At 36.6% G+C, this 18,629-nt stretch overlaps 1 protein-coding gene across 1 annotated transcript in view; it reads right to left on the reverse strand.

The window, feature by feature from the left end:
• Positions 1-13,850: 13,850 nt before the first annotated feature.
• LOC149532696 (fumarylacetoacetase-like) overlaps positions 13,851-18,629 on the reverse strand; it is a 186,704-nt gene continuing 181,925 nt past the window's right edge. Inside the window, exons 14-15 of the mRNA XM_089807770.1 lie at positions 14,304-14,374; positions 13,851-14,204 (exon numbers count right to left, since the gene is read on the reverse strand). Of these exons, the coding sequence (XP_089663896.1) occupies positions 14,312-14,374 (63 nt within the window). The 3' untranslated portion in view covers positions 13,851-14,204; positions 14,304-14,311. The remainder of the gene's footprint in view (positions 14,205-14,303; positions 14,375-18,629) is intronic.

Raw genomic sequence — 18,629 nt, forward strand, 5'->3', positions numbered from 1 at the left:
CCCTTTAATGTTGAAACATTTCTTTCCTACTTCCTCAAGACAGAATGAGTTGTTCAAAACAACACTGCCCCTCTTAAGGAGTATCGAATTTATTTATTTTTTACTAAGAGAGAACCCTTGTTCTCTATCTCTTACTTTTAACAAAATTGTGCTAACATACTTGCGTATCTTTCACCACGCAACCAACATTAATGAATCACACTAGCTAATATCTTGAAATAATCTCACCTTCAGGAATGATGAATCTCTTGGGAAGTTAGCAATGATTTGTACTTTTAAACTATGACAACGAAGGGGTACAAGGTTTTAAAAATCCTTCAACTATCTGACTATGCAGACTCCACTAACACGTGACCAACAATGAGACATGCACTTGAAAAGTAGTCAAATGATCAAAATATCTAAGAACTCATGAACCATGCAAATAAAGGGGTACAAAGGTTCAATAATTACCCTACTAATTCACTATGCAAACTCTCTTAATACACATGATCAACAATAAGTAAGGACTTTAATCTATGGAATGATAAGGTGATTGGAAATTTTACAAATTTTTGTACCATAAACAATAGGTTCAAAATATTAAGAGCTTGTTGATTGAGTCCAGAATTTAGACAAGGGGGCTACAAATCAAGAATGTGAAGGATGACTTAAATGAAGAACAATATTTGAACTCAAACCTAGATTCAATGAAGGGGACCAAAGACTTCAAAATTTTAGGGTAACAGCAAAATAATTGAGTGCAAAAATAGTTGACCAAATCTACACAAATTTAGATTACAATCGTGATAACCATACTCTAGTTGTTTGTTATATGTATCTATGTGGTAAGGGAACTTTGACCATAGACATTCATAGCAAGATATGTGGAAAACCTTCTTGTTCAAAAGCTTGAAGATACTAATCGTGTTGATATTGTTGATCTGCACATTAATGTTGCAAAGATTGCCAAATCACATGTGAAGAAATTGGTTAAGAATTGATGTAGGATAAAAAACTAAAGGGAGACAATCCTAGGTTGAAGGATAAGTCGAAATATACTATAAGCTCTTACCAAGAGACATTGGATTCAGATAAAGCATTGCACAACATGACAATTGAAAGGATTTTTTTGAGAAGTAAAGAAGATAAATTTCAAAAGAAGGAAAAAATAACTGTAAAATAAAAAATTATAAAACATACTATTGTTTTTTATTTGGTAAAGAAAATATTTGAGAAAGTGATCAAACAAGCTAATAAGTTTTGGGTCATCCACATCAGAGATTACGATGCACTTAAAGAGCATAACAAACTAGAAGAAAGACTACAATCAAAGAAAAACATAACTTGTGTCAAATGATAATATTGATGATGTTGTTTTGAAGACTATGGATGAATGGTTTCAAATACATGACATATCTCTTTTAGTACTTGTTGGTAAACAGATTGTTCTTTTGATTTAACTCTTTAAATGCCCAAATTTGTGAACAACGTTTGGTTACAATAGTTGGAAAGTTATTTTGAAATGACTAACTTCCCTCTGAATTTCTAGGTACAACTCCCTATTGCAATATGATTTGCAATGAATTATGTTTGTTTCTAAAACTAAAAAGGGGTATGTTCTTAACTCGAGAATAGAAAAGGAAAACCAAGCTAGGCCTGTATAGGAACTAACTTAGGCAAGAATCAGTATTTTAAGATTGATTAAATCTATGAATTCATACATCTTATGAACCCACAAGTCTTAATGATTCGGTAATGCAAACTAACTAATACTAAACTGATATCAGCAGGAAACTAACTACAGAGAAGAAAGACTTAGCTTGAAAGAAAATACAAAAGAAGTTTCTCCTGAACCTATCATAACAGTACTATCATCTTTAGTTTGCTACCTCAAAGCAGGGGAGTGAAGCTCTGTTCATTCCTTGAGTTAATTCAAACAAAAGAGAAAACATAAAATTTAACACATAGAATGAAACAGACAATAATTGACACAAAAAACCATTTGATTGTCTTTGCAACATCAAGTATTTACACCAAAAATTAGCCGACCTTTTATTAATCTTTCATTCTAGTACATATAGGATTCTGAGATGATCGTTACAAAGGAATTTAAATTGGTTCATCTCTCCATTCCCTTTTCTGATTTTGCCCTACAGGCCTTGGTGGCGACAATGATTGGAATCAATTCCTCATGCCTATGTACATGTACATTAGTGTATACATTAGTGTATCTTAAAAGCCATATGGAATGCTCTCTGGCTAAATCCTTAACAACATTTAACCGATCTTGTATCTCTTCCATAGCCACGTGTACACACCCATCAAGTTTCTGGAGCTCAGAAACTCTGTTCTGGTGACTGGAAGATATCCTCGTCCAACTGTCTATGTAATTGGAGAAGTTTGTTTGCATGATGGCTACTCCAATTATTCCCTTCCCTTGTCCACTAGTCTTTGAGTCCGGATGTAGACCTCTTAGGAGTTCATAGTCTCTATCTTGATCCTTCTTCACTTCAGCTTATGTTTCCTTAAGCCCTTCCTCTGCCGCCATGATCATCTCAAACTTGAATTGCATACTCTAAAGCCACTCAAATTAAAGCTCATCTCCTTTAGGCAAGATCTTTGCTTCAACAGCCTCCTTAGCCTTCATATGGATAATCATCTTTAGTAAAGAGACACAATCTTCACTTTCAACTTTTTCTACTACCAGGGTAGCTCTATTAGCTGAAATGTTGTCCTTCTCTATTTCAAGCCTCAATATGTTGTTGCCAATCTATTCTATAATGGTGAATCCCTCCAAATTGAGTTTCCTACTCCACTCCCTACCTATTTTCCCGAAGTGTTTATCTTCTTAGAGCTGAGAGATGAGTGCCTAGACATCGATAGTAGTAGGGTCACTAGTGACCAACATTGCAGACATGCTCGCCAATGGGGTAACCAACTGTCTGATGAAGCTGTTGAGTTCATGGATTTCCGCCTTCATTCTAACCATTGATAATTTAAGACTTTCGAGTTGTCCCTCTATTACCTCATTTGTTGACTTCCATAACCCAACCTTGGTGTCATGTCTGGCCTCCTCGAGATCCACAGAGTGTAAGGCAAAATCATTTGCAAACATATATTTGATTCTTCCTTCTTTAGTGGGCTTTGCAATTTCCATGGTCAAATGCCTTGTTTCAGGATCTTGTCCGAGGATGGACATGATCTTCTGCTTTTTGACCTTTCTTAGTGTCGATCTATAGCTGATAGCTAGAGATAAAGTATCTTTGTTAGGAGCTCCTTCATCTCTCCTCTTTCTTTTTCTATCTAAGGTGTCCTCTAGCCATGAATCTGTGTTGATCACCTTGAAAGCAATCCCGAGAGAGACTATGCTAAACATCTTTCTCTTGACTGGGTGATTGTTTTCATGACCGAAGAGAAAGGATTTTTCGAGCTTGTGAAACGAGCTTTGAAGAACCTGGGCCCTTTTCTGCCTCTGAAGTCTTCTTTGTTGCCTCATCAAATTCAGTTGACTCACTCTCACTGCTTGCACCATCTCCAAGATCTACTACCTGCACTTGGGGACTACTCGGAAGGAGTAGTGCAACACTTACAGATGGGATTAGACTACTATGAGGTGAGAGGGCAAGAGTGACTGCACCATCTTTTAATTCCTCTGACTTCTTCTTCTCAACTTTCATGGGAGTCCCAATCACTAGAAGGGAGCCATCCTGACAAGTTCTAGCTAGGGGGATGCTTTTGTCAAGAGTTTGATCACCTCCATCTAATGGTTGTGCTAGCCCTTGGGTAATGGCCAAGGTTGCACTTGATGTGCCACTTTGGGAGGAGGAAGATGCTACAACTGTTGGGAAAGCTTGAGCAGTTTTACTTTTGCTTCGACTCCTAGCTGTGGTCCATTCGACCCATTTTCCAGTCCTTTTGATAGTCTGAGCCATCATTATATCTAGCTCTTCTCTTGAATCCTCATAAGGTTCCGAGCTTATCGAAGTGCCTCTTAGCTTGGTCAGGTAAGTGTTACTATACATGTTCTAACCATCATCTTCTACTCCTAAATCAATATTGACTTTATACATTTTCACTTGATCAACTATTAGTCTGGCGAAAGCACGATCACGGCTCTTGAACTCGTCCTTGCAATCAGCCCAATAGTCTTCAATAGTGGTGATGTGCTTTATAACACTTCCAATTTGCAGAACATCCCTTGTGTACCCATTTGGATCGAACATGGGCCTCAAGACTTTGTGCATTTCCAATTTATACTTCATTTCAAACACCTTCAATATGTGCTTAACATCTGAACAAGTGTCACAACTAAAGGCTCCCACTTTCATGGGAAACTCATACCCTTTCTTCTTCAGACTCTCACTCAGCATGTTCACTTCAGTAGCTTGCCGCATGATCTCGATCAACACAATCATATCATTGGGATATCTCAGTATCTTCAAGGGGAAACCATCGAAAGCTGCAAGACACAAATAAGAAAAGGATGAGAATTGGATGAAATAACTCCCAAATTAGCTAATGGCTACCATGGTTTCAGGACTGAATCTCCTTTATAGACATCCTTGTAGCTCCCTGAAAATTCTCATAGTGAATGCATCATTAACTTTCACGTACTTTGCATAGCTATTTTCCAACTGTAAGCATGGATAAAATTCATAAGACTTCACATCATCAGGAAAATTTTCCATTCTTGGGAGGCCTGGCCATAGTTGTAGTCAGGCTAGCATATAGATGAGGAAAGAGGACATATAGAATGTATTGTAAAACTCTGCGGCATGGAGAGCATTGGACAGAATTTCGCTTACCTCATGAGACCAATCAATATATTGGGTGTCAAAGCAGAGGACTTTCTCTAAAAAGAAATATTGCTCAACAAAATTCAAAGCTTCTACCTCACCTTTCAGTCTATGTAGAAGGACCAAGATATCAATGATATCTGGTTTGAGAACTCGGAAATGGCTCCTCCGAAGGTTAAATCTAAAAATTCTTCTCATTTTGATTCTCGCAGGCAATTCAACACAATTTACCTATCGATTGAAATCTGCACCATGTCATTTGGTAGCACAATTTGCCTTGTATCTAGGTTGTAATGATTTATGCACTCATGGATTAATTCTAGGGCCTAGAATGCAATCGAAAAACTAGTTGCCTCGACTAACCCACATCCTCCGAGCTTCTCGATGATGGGATGAATTTGCTCTGACTTCACTCTCTTTTGGAAATCCTCCATGTCGTAAAAACGAAGGGAGGTATCTGTGAAATTCTACAATTGCAATTTGATTTCGTTGAAACCGTCAAAACCTGCAAACTTGGTGGCCATGGTTTTGAGAACGAGTTTTGAATTAAGAAAGTGAGAAGAATAGCTAATACAACAGATATTGACTTTTTGAAAAAGTTATGCACATTAACAGAATAATAGTTCAAGGGAAAGAGCGGCAGTTTGTCCAATTGTTCATGTTTCCATATATATAGGAGCCTTGGTTCATCCGTTGATCTTCAAAATTTGTGTCACACGAATGAATTGAAGAAGAGATATGTTGAAAAAGTAAATGCATAGGTTTAATGGATATCTAGGGATCTTTTCATTGTTTTGTTGGTTCAATGGTAACTTTCTATCTCCCCATAACTTACTTTCCCATTTTCCTTCAAGTTTCGAGAAGTTACTAATAGAGTACTTTGCGGGAAAATATCCATTGGGTTGAATTTTGTTCATTAACTCTTTTATGTAATGGTTAGATTCCTTCTATTAGCACTCGAAGACATTTCATGCACAAATTGTGGATCCAACTTAACCACAGGCTTGATTTTCTTTTGAATTTGGGAAATTGTCCTCATGTGTTGAAAACTTGTCGAGGAGAAGACAATTTCCATTTTGCCACCAACACTTCCTTTTTAATTGACCTTTAGAGCATTATCCTTTTTGGGTTCGGAAATGTCTAAGTGAGATGAGAAAATTCTGTCTGGGCCCACTTATCATTTCTTTTCACTTTAAACTACCTTTTGCGGAAAACCAACTTCATGGGTTGAACACCTACCGAGGATAAGTTCATCCTAAGTTTTCTATCAGGAATGATTATGAGAGTTGTGACGAATCCTAAACATTTTATGAGGTATTAATCGTAAAGAGAACATGGATTCATCATAGGGTACCTTGCTATTTTCTTGCTTTTGATCCATATGCATCATTTGGTGCCCTTTGTGGGAAATCATCTTCCTAGGTTAGAAACCCACCAAGAAGACAAATTCTAGATTTTCGCAAGCTTCTATTTCTATTGAGAAAGTGATAGACTGAAAGTGGATATAATTTGTAAATAATCATTGTATGAACAACATGAATCTCCATCGGACCAGGCACTAACCTACCTGTAAGATCATTTTGACAAAAAGAAGAACCACCCGGCTATGAAATGTGGAGAAGAGGAAAAGGTGAAATCCGATGGAGACTTATTCCACCTAAGAGGGCTTAGACCTAGACTCAAACACAACTAGGAACTCACTATAACATAAGTATTCAATTTTACTAATTGGTAAGAGGATGAAAAGTGGGGCAATAATACTCATTGAAGATCTTGGTAAATTTGAGTAGTTATTGGTTAAATATCCATTTTTATCAACATTTTGACAAAAAATGGTGATTTGATGGAGCAAAGATAACAAAAGGATGACTTGGCTCAATTATTTCCTTAGGCCCTAAACTCCATCAATGATGCACAAAAGGTCGTTGACAATACCCACTTTTAGCTTGAAAGGATGCTCTAGTGTGTAATGGAGGACATTATGGCCATAGTTGATACTTATGCAATCCAAATATATATTGACCATATTTCTCAAGAATATTCAATTATCATTTGACACAATGATGAATGTGTATAGGGTGAAGCCTCGCAAGTATAGTGTCTTGCTAAATTCAATAGAGTCACATCCATCTATCTGCATGTGTAAGACAACGAAAGTTTGTACCCATATTCACCAATTCTCTTTACAAACTTTTCACTATTCACTATGTCTTTTAGTCCTAGCTTAGTATTGCAACATCAATGTATTTTGATGTTAGCAAGTCCAATTCTCTAAATTGGTGTCACATTTTGAAGGTTGTGAACTAAAGGGTTTTTTGTTTGCAATTGGAATGTAAAGGATTTGAAGCTTATTGGCTTCTTTGTTTCTATAATGAAATCATTATTATATTTTAAGACTCTAGAATTTTATCTTGGGGCAAAAGGGTATAAGTTATACAAGGCTTTCAACACATTAATGAGGAAACTACAATGCCATTGTATTCCTAATTTGGTTTCAATTGTTCGATGAAATTATTGAAACTATATCATTTGATAATCTCCAATTTGGTTTTCCTCTTACCATATAGATGACATATCAAGGGTATATTTGATTCATTGATCCATTTTATCATTTGATAATCTCCAATTTGGTTTTCGTCTTACCATATAGACGACATATCAAGGGTATATTCGATTCATTGATCCATTTTATGTTTTATTTCTCATCTTTTTAATGTGTTTTCATAGGCATAAACTCAATTATACTAAACAGATTTAAATGGTTTGAGAAATCAATTTGGATTAAGAAGGGCTTTTTGATAGATTTGTTTGTAGATTTATGTAATTCAAAAACATAATTCAATGTCAAACAACTAGAATTACTATCGCATAAGTTAGTTTATTCTTGAAAACATATTTTTTAATCAATTGATGCTTTGTTTTATTCGAGTTACTTTTGTTTTGTTTTGGTTTTTGTTTCATTTTATGCTAGTATAGAGTAGAGATAAAAGGATAATTGAATGAGAATATTGAGTATAACAAACCTTTTGAGAAATTGCATATTTACAAAAGATACAATTAAATAATGATACATTTTGTTCGTCCACCAAGGTTTACCAAAGAGTAGAGGAATTTAGCTAGTCTGGTTAATCATGTTCATTGGAAAAATACAACATCGAACCTAAATATAAGAAATTGGCACAATTTTCAGCATTTGATGAATTACTTGATTTGGGGTTCAACACAAGGTTCCTTCAATCAAGCTCAACGAATTAGAAGACACGATCTCCTGCTTGAAATTTCAAGTTAAAGAAAGGGAAATAATTGAAAATTTAGTGATTCCTCCTAACTTGAAAAAGAAATAAGCTCCCAAGGAAAGAATTGGAAGAAGCAAAAAGACTAGGTAAAGAAAGGTCTACCACTTGAGAAAGTTTCTAGCACTCTTGATGAAATTAACAATTGCCAAAAATCCTAAAGGAATAAGGTGGTATTGGACTTTAAAAAGACCAAACTTGAAGTCAAATGATTCCATAAACACTTTCGAGACATAAGAATGATGTATGTGCTCAAGACTCTAAGAAAACAAAAATTAGCATATAAAGGTCAACAGTCAAAAGAAAGTCTTCAAGAGATCCTACCCTAAAAAAATTGAAAATTATAAGTATTCTTAATCTTTTCAAGTCTATTGTCAGTCGTGTAGCACGTTTGATCATAAATTTGTTGATGTAGTAGAATGGGAAGAAATAATCACATGACAAAGCCATTTTTCTGCACTACAAAGGTATAACACTATGTTCTCTCATTCATTGTATGGATACTACCATACACGTAATAAGTTTTTTCATAAGGTATTAGATTGCAAATCTACTAAGAAGAGAAATAGTTTTGCTTAAAATTGCATTATTGTCTACTATAGATTCAATAATTTTGGACACAAAGCCAAGTTGTCCAAAAGTAACTTTGTAAAATTTGCTTACATAGAATAAGAAGATAGAGAATGCCTTGAATGAACAAAAGAAGGAAAATATGAAGGTATGGAAGAGAAACAAGAGCAAAAGGTTGAAAATAAACTTGATCATTGTTTGAGAAAGTTGAAAAATCTCTCAGATGAACTCATCCAAAATATAGGCTCAAGGGCAGTTGCAATCACAAATCTTTCAACCCCTATTGTGCATTAAATGTTGAAGTATTCAAATTACAAATTAAGTGAAGTAGTCTTCAAGACATGAATAGATGTTGGAATGGAGGAATTATCTCAAATTTCAATAGCAGAAAAGTTTTTGATTAGGGAAAACAGGTTTTAAAAGGGTGCCTAAAACCCTTTACAACTCGAAAAAATTTCAATGAAGCCCAGAAAAAAATAGTCCAAAGGTGAAATAGGTCAACAACCAAGTGTGACCAAGGTGGCATCGCATAAAAAACAATACTCATCAACCACCAAAACAAGTTTTAACCAGGCACCTGAAACACCATGGTAAAAAAGATGATAAGACAGTAAGCCCCATACCATGTTAGACTACAAAGAACAAACAGGCCATAAGATCCTATAGAACCAAAAACGGAACAGCCACAACTCAAGCTTTCCCTTTCGGTCCCGTTTTCTAAGATCGTAAAGCCATGTCAGAAGGAGTGGAGGGCTTGCCCACTGTGGTACATCCATCCTCCACCAAACCGGCAGCCTTTTGCCACGTAAAGTCAACATCCCCACAACCAGCCACCATAACCCCCACAGCCGAGGAAGAAACGGGGGCAACAATAGCCTAAAGTGGGGCAACAACATCCGGTGCCAGAGCCCCTGGAGGAGCAACAGGTGAAATGCTAGAAACAATATCCGACTAAGGGAGAACAGTTGTCATGCAATTCGAAATAGCAGGTGAGCTCGTCACCAAAATATCATGAGAAGAGTCACCCTCCCCAACCGAGGGGGCTTTCTGAACCGTGTAGTGATCATCTGAAACCCCCTTCCACCAAGAAGGAGACTTCTTCAGTCTTGATTTTTTAGAGGAACATCGAGCAACAAGGTGGTTGGTCTAGTGACATAGCCTGCAACGGAAGGGGATAGCCTCATAATTAGAAGTTGGATCCAAGAACCAAGCGAGGAGTTCAACTTGATCTTTTCAGGGAGTCCCTTGGAGATATCCATCTCAACCAAGATGCGAGCATATGTTGTCCAAAACACATTGGAAGAGGCAGTGTCAACCAGCAAAAAGTCCCGTAGGCCTTCCCCCCACTGTCTCCAGGACTGAGTCCTGCCATAGGTGAAGGGGGAGATTCGGTAGCCTGACCCACAAAGGCACCTTGTTAAAGGATTCTGTCGATGGATCAAATTCTTGAAACCAAGGTTTAGCCATCAAAGGAAACATTTCCTCCCAAGAGAAACCACAGCACAGGATGGCATTTCTATCGTCAATGGTATCAAACTTCACAACAAAAAAACCCCTTGCCACAGGGTATATTTGAGCAATTGCCAAAATGAGGGGCTCCCAAACCCGACCAATCTAGGCGTGCAGGTCCGAGAGAGGGCTAGAAACCCTTAAAACAAAAAATAGCGAAAGTGGAGGAGAAATCATCCAAATGAGAGATCTCATCCACAATATCAGGCTCTAAGTCAATCATTATTGGGTTGCTGATAGCCAACAGCACAGCTTCCCTGAACCCCGAATGCACATTCAGAACCCCAAGGTCAGCCTCATAACCAGCAACATCCACATAGGAAATGGTAGAGCCACCAACAAAACCAGTAGGCTGAGCAGTGACCAACCCAGCAGTCGCAACTAGAGAACAACCATGTCTAGCACTAGAGCAAGCTTGGGCAGGGGAAAATGGGGCCCCAACTAGGGCATCGCCATGCAAGAAAGAGTCTGGAGCAAACGGCGTTAAAGCAAGCCCAGGAACGGATGCATGCCCAAGAGAAAACGCTCGTGGGAGCATAGGAATAGGCCCAAGCGCAGGCAAAGACGTGGCCGAGGGAATCGTAGCAGAGGTCGGCATCATTTAGGAGCTCCTTTGCAATGTTATCATGGAGTAAAAGTTCAAGAGCAGAAAAGTTACTAGTAGAAAATTGAAGAGTTGTTTTATACCACTACAATAATTTACTGAAGTAGAAAATCTATTTGTTTTCCAAGGACAAATTGAATTAGTTGTAAATCCTTAAGGAAACACATGGAATACTAATGCTTGATTTGATCAAACAAGATCTCATTTGAACCATTCAAGCGTAACTTAAAACTCAAGAGAAGAAATTTTGAGTTCTTGCATTTAAACCCTACCTACCACATTATTAGGTATTTTAAATTTTTTCACACAAATCCTTGTTTTAGAGTAATCTAGCAGGGAAACAACTAGGTTAATTGATATCATAAAGAAGCCTAGGCACAAGTTTAAGAAAAAAAATTTAAAGCAAGAAATGTGTTGATGAGGATGTGGCTTCTCCTAAATTCTAACATATCTAATTTATTATATAAAGATATTTGTGTTTACATCGATGCACCATGAAGTGAACTTGATCATTTGAAATTGGCTGACCTAAGATATACGATGTTAGACGGTAGTGCATATTACAAACCAGAATACACAAACAATTCTACCAATAACCTATGTGCTTGGAAAGATTTTCCAAATTTTAGCACTAAGTTTGAATGTGTGCAAACATGTGTTAAGAAAATTTAATGAGTTAATCTATTTATACAATCCTTATCTAATCAAAAAATATACAATTAGGGCAGTCACAACGTCATTTACCATAGGAATTAAGCCAATGTTAGTAAGGAATGATACAATTACATATGTTGTTGGAACGTAGTCAAACAAAAGAATATTAACTATGAATGATATAATTGACCTAAGGTCTAGTATTTTTCCATGGTCATATGCTACAAAGTCTATTATGCTAACAAAGGACCCAAGCAGCCTACATATCTTCTCATATGGACAATGAGAAAGGACTTTGACCAATCTAAGGTCATGAAGGAACAACTATTGGATTACTTGAAATAGACAAAAAAGAAATTGGATATCCTTGCATGGATGTGTCTCTCATTATTTGTCCCATGTTCTACTTTCTAAATGAGCTAGCGATTAAGCTAAATAAGAATATTGCTAAGGAAAAATTCGAGAAGAACAAGGCGAATCTATTTGAACAATGGGAAATTTCACAAAAAATCTGTCTATCACTACTATTCAAGAACCTCCTCAAAGTGCTCACAGACCTAGGAGGACTAGAAGGCCTACTTTTGCAACAAGTAATGCTGCTCATCCCTCTAGATCACCACAATCAACATTCACCCAAAAATAGGGCAACCTCTAATACATCGACAGAAAAAGAAAAAGAAAAAGACTCTAGAAAGGAAAAGAAAAGAGTGTAAATAGAAAGCTTAGAATAATAAGAAAACAAGTTTGATAAATGTACAAGAAATTGAGGAAGAGGAAGAAGAATCCTCTAAACTCAAAACGAGAGAAAAGAGAATAAAACTCCAAAATCACCTCAACATGAGCATCTAAAGCTTAAGGCAACCTTTTATGCCATCCCATAGTTGGAGGGTTTAAAAGGAGACAAATCTTTACATTGAGGTTTCTTGCTGACAAGGCCAAAATTGAGGAGATCATTGCAACACATAATGAAGTATTAATGTTTAATGAAATCATTGATCAGATTTCAAAAAGTGTAAGCTTACAAGAGGAAAGAGCCAATAAAGGAGGAAGCAATGATAAGGAATTAGGCACTAGACAAGGCAAGAGCTTCTATTTTTCTAGAAGAAATAAATAAATTGTCTCAAAGACAAGCCCAAGAGGTCCAGACCAAACAAAGATTTAACTCTCTAATGAGCATGGATAACAAATATAGAAAGGGAAACTAAAGAAATGAATGCAAAAAACGTAGAAGAAATGAAGAAAGATGAAGTGGCAATTAAAGAACAAACTCTTCAGAAAGCCCCTGATTTGCAAGAGAACTTGTCTAATCTATCCTCACAAGACATTGACCTCTCTTCCTTTGATGTTTATGCATTAGAAAATATTGGACCTGAGAATAATGAGGAGACTGCTCCTCCAGAAAATAATGGTGTACAAAATGTAGGAAAACAGTCATATTTGAATGTTAATTATCTGGAAACATAGAACAAGATGAAGGGGAAAGTATTCATCTTGTTTTAAAGACAATGTCAACTCTGGACCACAGATAAGTGAGGTTAAACAGCTGCTGGAGGCACGGGCATCCTAGATTTTGAAGATATTTGAGGTCACATAAACATATGATCAAGAAGTTGGGATTATTTATTATTTGAAGTCTATTGACAATTCTATACAAAAGTAGATACTTTATGGATGTTATTTTGTTATGTCTTAATCAGATGTGCAGATATGTTCATCAGGATTTGAAGGAACAGTTGAAATGTTGCCAACAGTCAAACTCATCTAAGGAAAGTGCTTTTGCATGACCAATTTCCTGTGGCAGACTTTCAATATTAATAATATTTGTTTTTCTTCTTTAAAAACAAAAGCACTTCCCTTAAACGACTTTTGACTGTAGGCACCATTTCAATTGTTCCTTCAAATCCTGATGAACATATCTCCATCTATGTTAACACATCTCATAAAGAGGTAACACAATACCATCCATAAAGTATACTTTTGCATAGAACATTTTGTCACTAGACTTCAAATAATAAATAATCCCAACTTCTTGGTCATATGTTTCTATAACCTCAAATATCTTCAAAGTCTAGGATGTCCATGCCTCCACTAACAGTTGTTTCGACTTCGATAGCCCTTTTCAGCTTACGAGGGAACAGAGAGAACTGTCAAGATGGAAGAAAATTCAGTGCCTAAGAAACATTAGTCAACTTGTTTTTTTTGCTGTCCTTATTCAGTGGAGTGATATGGTGAAATCATAGCTGTTAACCAAAGCATATTAAATATCTGTATAAAATACTCCTTTATATATCAATATATAATGTGAAATATGTGCTGCTTTTGCAAAAAAAACCTACCTGCATTTTGTAACTGATCTTATAATCCTTCGGGCTTTATTGATAATAAAATGCATCTACTGATTTTAATTGTCTACCCATATATATTATAGACAACACTCAAATATTGCAAAAGACTTGTGTTGGCATTCATATATGGAAGTATTGTTTTGAAATAAAAATCAACAGTGCTAATGCATCCTATCATTGAGAAAGGTCAGTGAAGGATCAGAATTGAGTGTTCAACAAAATAACTGTCGCTCTGAGGGAGAAAATCCACCTTTATCGCCACTATACAAAACCGTACATGAGAATGATAAAAGCACTGGAGCCACTGGAATCCAAAAGAACTGGATACTATTAAGCAGCAGAATGCCTGCCAATCAAGAGATTATATAATAACCAACAAAATTAAGTACAAAAGTAGCCATTTCTTGTACAATCTTCTTTTTCTCCCAAAGATAGTTGTTCCAGTCAATTCCTGCAGAATACACATATATCATGATCAACTATATATACTCATATTTTTTTCAAAGATCTTAAAGATGCACACAGATTTTAAAGAAAAGAAAAAACATACTTCACTAATCAAGAAATCGCTGGAAGAATTTTTCCAGAGCATGCACCAAATCCCACTTTATACCCCTCTCCCTACAAATATAACAAAAAAAGTTAGCAAATAATATTGAACATATTTTAAAAAACAAGAAGCCTTCTAAAATCTTTGGTTCTTATTGATTTGTATGTATGATTACAAACAGATGGCAGCAAGTCAAATGCAGATAATATCAGAATGTAAAACTCGCCAATTTACTTCATAGATTTGGAGTTTTCTTGCAGAAACTCACCTGACAAAAAAGATGAGCCACAGTTCTGCAAAATTGTTATTTTTCCTCATTGTAATCTTCAACAGGTGCAAACACAGTGTTTACCGTACAAGGTAAACGATTTATTAATGCATTCAGACAATAGAAAAGAACATGTACCACAGAAGTATTCCTTTTATTATTCGCATATATACAGAAGATACTACAATATTTGATACGATTGATTACAATGATCATTACAATTTCCATTCCGGATGGTGTACATATACCTTTCCGAAGGGGTGACTCAACCGTCACGTGCCCGCTCGGATACTATTCTACCCGTCGGCTACAATATAGATTTTACCGACAACACACAGCAGAGCAAATTGATTGCTGACTAATGAAAGGTGAAGTTTGAAATTTAATCAGCATTCCAAGTGCATTCGTAAAAGTTTTTTTTTTTTCCTTCTATTCTTTTTTCCCAATTTCCATCCCTGCTGTTATGCAACTGAAAAATTATAGTCTTTCCAACCCCTCCTACTCTAGGGGGAAGGTTCCAGTAGCTGTTATAGCTAATTTTGCATACCACGCTCAACAATAAATCAGATTTTGACATTATTTTTGATGTTGTTGAATCTAGGTAGTTATGCAATAGGATTCATTATGCATGCGAGGGTCAAAAAGTGGTCATTCTGAGTTGATGTCACATACATATTCCTTACTGGTTAATTAACTGTTTGCTTTGACCACCAGAAAAATTGTACAATTGAACCAATGATTATGCACACATGCCTCAATAATCATGCACTATAGGTACCCATAAAGTTGCAAAACTGGTCTAATTACTAATTCTTTTTTGAGCTACTGGGTATACCAGTGGATGGCTATTGACCCGTTAAATGTTATTCTAGTGAGCTTTCAACTAGCAAAATTCAATGAATGGTTATTGGGGCATGGGCAGTAGCCTGCCCAGAGGCAGATAAAAAACATAAAAATAATATTCTCTTTTTAACTTTCATTCAATGCATACTACTGTTACATATCTATAGGAGTGTTGCTTATTATAACCCCTTCCAACCATTTCTTTCTATAGACAAGAAGCAACTAATTGAATTTACAATCTCTTCTAATAATTCGTTACACAGAATATTCAAATATTTAAAATAAAAAACCATGATACATGATATTCCTAGGATCCATGTGAACGCTTACATTATTTCCTAACAATTGGGTCCTTTCACCCTAATGTTTTTTTATTGTTCTATTTTTTTTTTCTTCCTTTCAACATTTCAATTTCAAAAATGAAAACACTACTGTTATGCTGCTGAATTTTACTTTACTTTTTTCAACACATTGCATATAGCGTGCCATGCTCCGTGTAAAGCAAGGCTGTGGCGAAAATGACCTTGCATTACTGTGCAAGTATCGCAGGTTAAATATGAGAGGAGGCATCAACTTATTGATATACCTCATTGCTAAGCCAGAACTCCAATGTCTAGTTGTGTAACTAAAGCACCAGAAGAAGTGAAGAGAGAACATAGTTCCCCTCTTCCTAGTTACAAGGAAAAGAAAAATGAAATGGACAAAGATAAGGGAAGTGGTTGCATCAATGATGAATTCCCCAGCCACCCTTGAATCGTCATCTAGAAATTCTCTTCTTGGCCCATGAATTTGGCATTTCTCCGCTAATGAGAGCTTTAGCTGTCTAAGTTCCCCACCTCCTTTATTTTTTGCCATCAATGTTCTACGTTTACAACCTTGCTTGGAGTGAACTGAGATACTGTCAGGAAGAATGGCCACTACAAATTCTCGGTACTACAAAAAATATACTATTTGATTCCTAGCATCAAATTCAACATCATTACCAAAAATGGAAATTTGTTTTTTTTTTTGATGGAAGGTTCAGACCTGCGAGCTACCAACCAGCAAAGGCCACCACTTGAAGATTTAGGAACCCGATACGGGCCTACATGTGCCTGAAATCTCTTTGGCTTAGAGCCAAGGATTGAGGGGCATCCATGCTGTCAAAGTCACCTGGGACACAATCCCGGCCTCATCCCTTATGGTGTCGGAGCATTGCACTCAGCAAGACTTGATCCCTGGTGGGCTCTTTGTGAGCCATTCAACTTCACCAGTAGACCAAGGGCCCATTGACAAAAAAAAAATGGAATTTGAAAAATATCAGGTGGGTTATTTCCTTACATGTGCTCCTTACTGATCTATGTGTTGGGGACAACAAGCTATTTGGCCAAGGACCCTAGAATCTCATACTCAAAACCCACCAGTCTTTGAATACTTTCCTCAATTACAAAAAGCATGTCAGGATGCATGAATTTTTCGTTGTCAACGGTTCTTTCTTGTGGTGGTGATAAAGAAGATCGAAGGGTTACTAGAACAGAGAATCAAAGCTGCTCCCCTTATCATGCATTATGGCAGCTTTTTAATCCAGATTGACAGTTTTTCTTACCTCAGGATTGGACGATTCAATCAGGCCCCCTATAAACTATCCACATGTGTTAAATTATTTTATACTCATGAAGATTTATAGACAGATGAAAGGGGTAAATGTTAGATATGTTACTAAGATGAAGAAAGATTCTTCTTTCCCAATGTCCTCGTGTCTTTCTACTTGTAAGACTTTTGATGCCACTGCCACCACATAAATACTTCCCAAGTGTAAATTTCAGCACCTAACCCCAAGGGTTTTTTTTATCGTAAAAACTGTGTGCATAATAAATTTCATGGGGATAAATCTTATATACATCAACCTCATATAGAGGATTATTGGGCAAACTGTGCAGATATAAAGGAGGCGCAGAAAAGAGATCTCATAAGGATGACGTTAGAGATCAGGTCAAAATGTCTCAGCTACCTATCATCATACCTAATGAATTAACTGAGGATGGCTGGGATTGACTGAAAAAACATATCAAAATTTTACCCTATTTGTCATGCAGTTGCTGACCTACCATGATATAGATGACATGGATGTGGAGAAGAGAACACCCACATGGTAAGGACCAAACAATAGATTGAGAAGAAAGTTAGAGAATGCATTGGGTCTTTGACCCCTAAAAGTTCCACAAATGCCAAGGAAAATGTGTCGCAGGACCTCAATCCTACCAACACCCCTGCCCATCTCATTATCTACACCATCAGGGGAAGCTTCTTAGTCAAGTGGAATGGTGAAGAACCAGAGAAGCAAGCGAAGTTGAAATCGAAGTGTGGAATGAGTAGCTTATCCTCCCTAAAGAAAGTTGCTGATTTCCACCCGATCCTCCCCTGCCTACTAGTTTACCTTGTACCAATTGTGGTACTCAAGAAAGTAATACCCTCATCTTACACCAGATCGACAAAGATGATATTTCCAATTCCATTTTTTATAATGTTGAAATTGATGTTCTTGGTGGCCCTACCCTTACCAAATTTAATATTTTCCCACCAAGTAATGCCGTTATCAATACTTCTGATTCCATTGCACCTAACTCCTCACTTGGGTCAGCTGAAAAGAAAAAGAGATACATGTCTATGGTCAAAGTAGACACTGTCACCAAGTTATGCAAGGAACCCGTAAGCAAAAAAGAGACAAATGAATGTCTGGGGTGGTGATAGATCTTGCGACTGACCAAAGGTTCATGGAGATTGCTGATCCCATCGGTGAAAAGAATGAGCATATGTTAGAGACAGAGATTTTACCTTGAGCAAAATTGACATGGGTCTGGCCACTTCAGAAGGAAACATTTACCATGCCATCAGTTTTGTCGATGCCCAGGCTCAGAGGATAAAGATGGAAGAACAAAAGAATTTGGAGTCACTAAGACAGTAAAGCTCTCTAGGTTTCTTTTATTTGATTTGTTCTTACACAAAGTGGATAAGAAATTTGAGGAAAACATGCTAGTCCATATAGATGGGCTAGATTCTAATAAATTGAAGAAAACTAGAAGGGCCCAAAGTGTTACTTTGGTAATAGATAAATGGGTGGAGAAACTGGTAATTGATGTGATATCCTTCTCATCCAAGAAAGCATGAAAATGTACTCATAAATAATTGGAAAATTGGAGAAATGGAGAAGTGATCTCCTTGCTCTTAAAGAGGAA

The sequence above is a fragment of the Cupressus sempervirens genome, chromosome 10 (assembly GCF_028749045.1).
Source record: "Cupressus sempervirens isolate cs-2001-9-10 chromosome 10, ASM2874904v1, whole genome shotgun sequence".
NCBI classification, from domain to species: domain Eukaryota; kingdom Viridiplantae; phylum Streptophyta; class Pinopsida; order Cupressales; family Cupressaceae; genus Cupressus; species Cupressus sempervirens.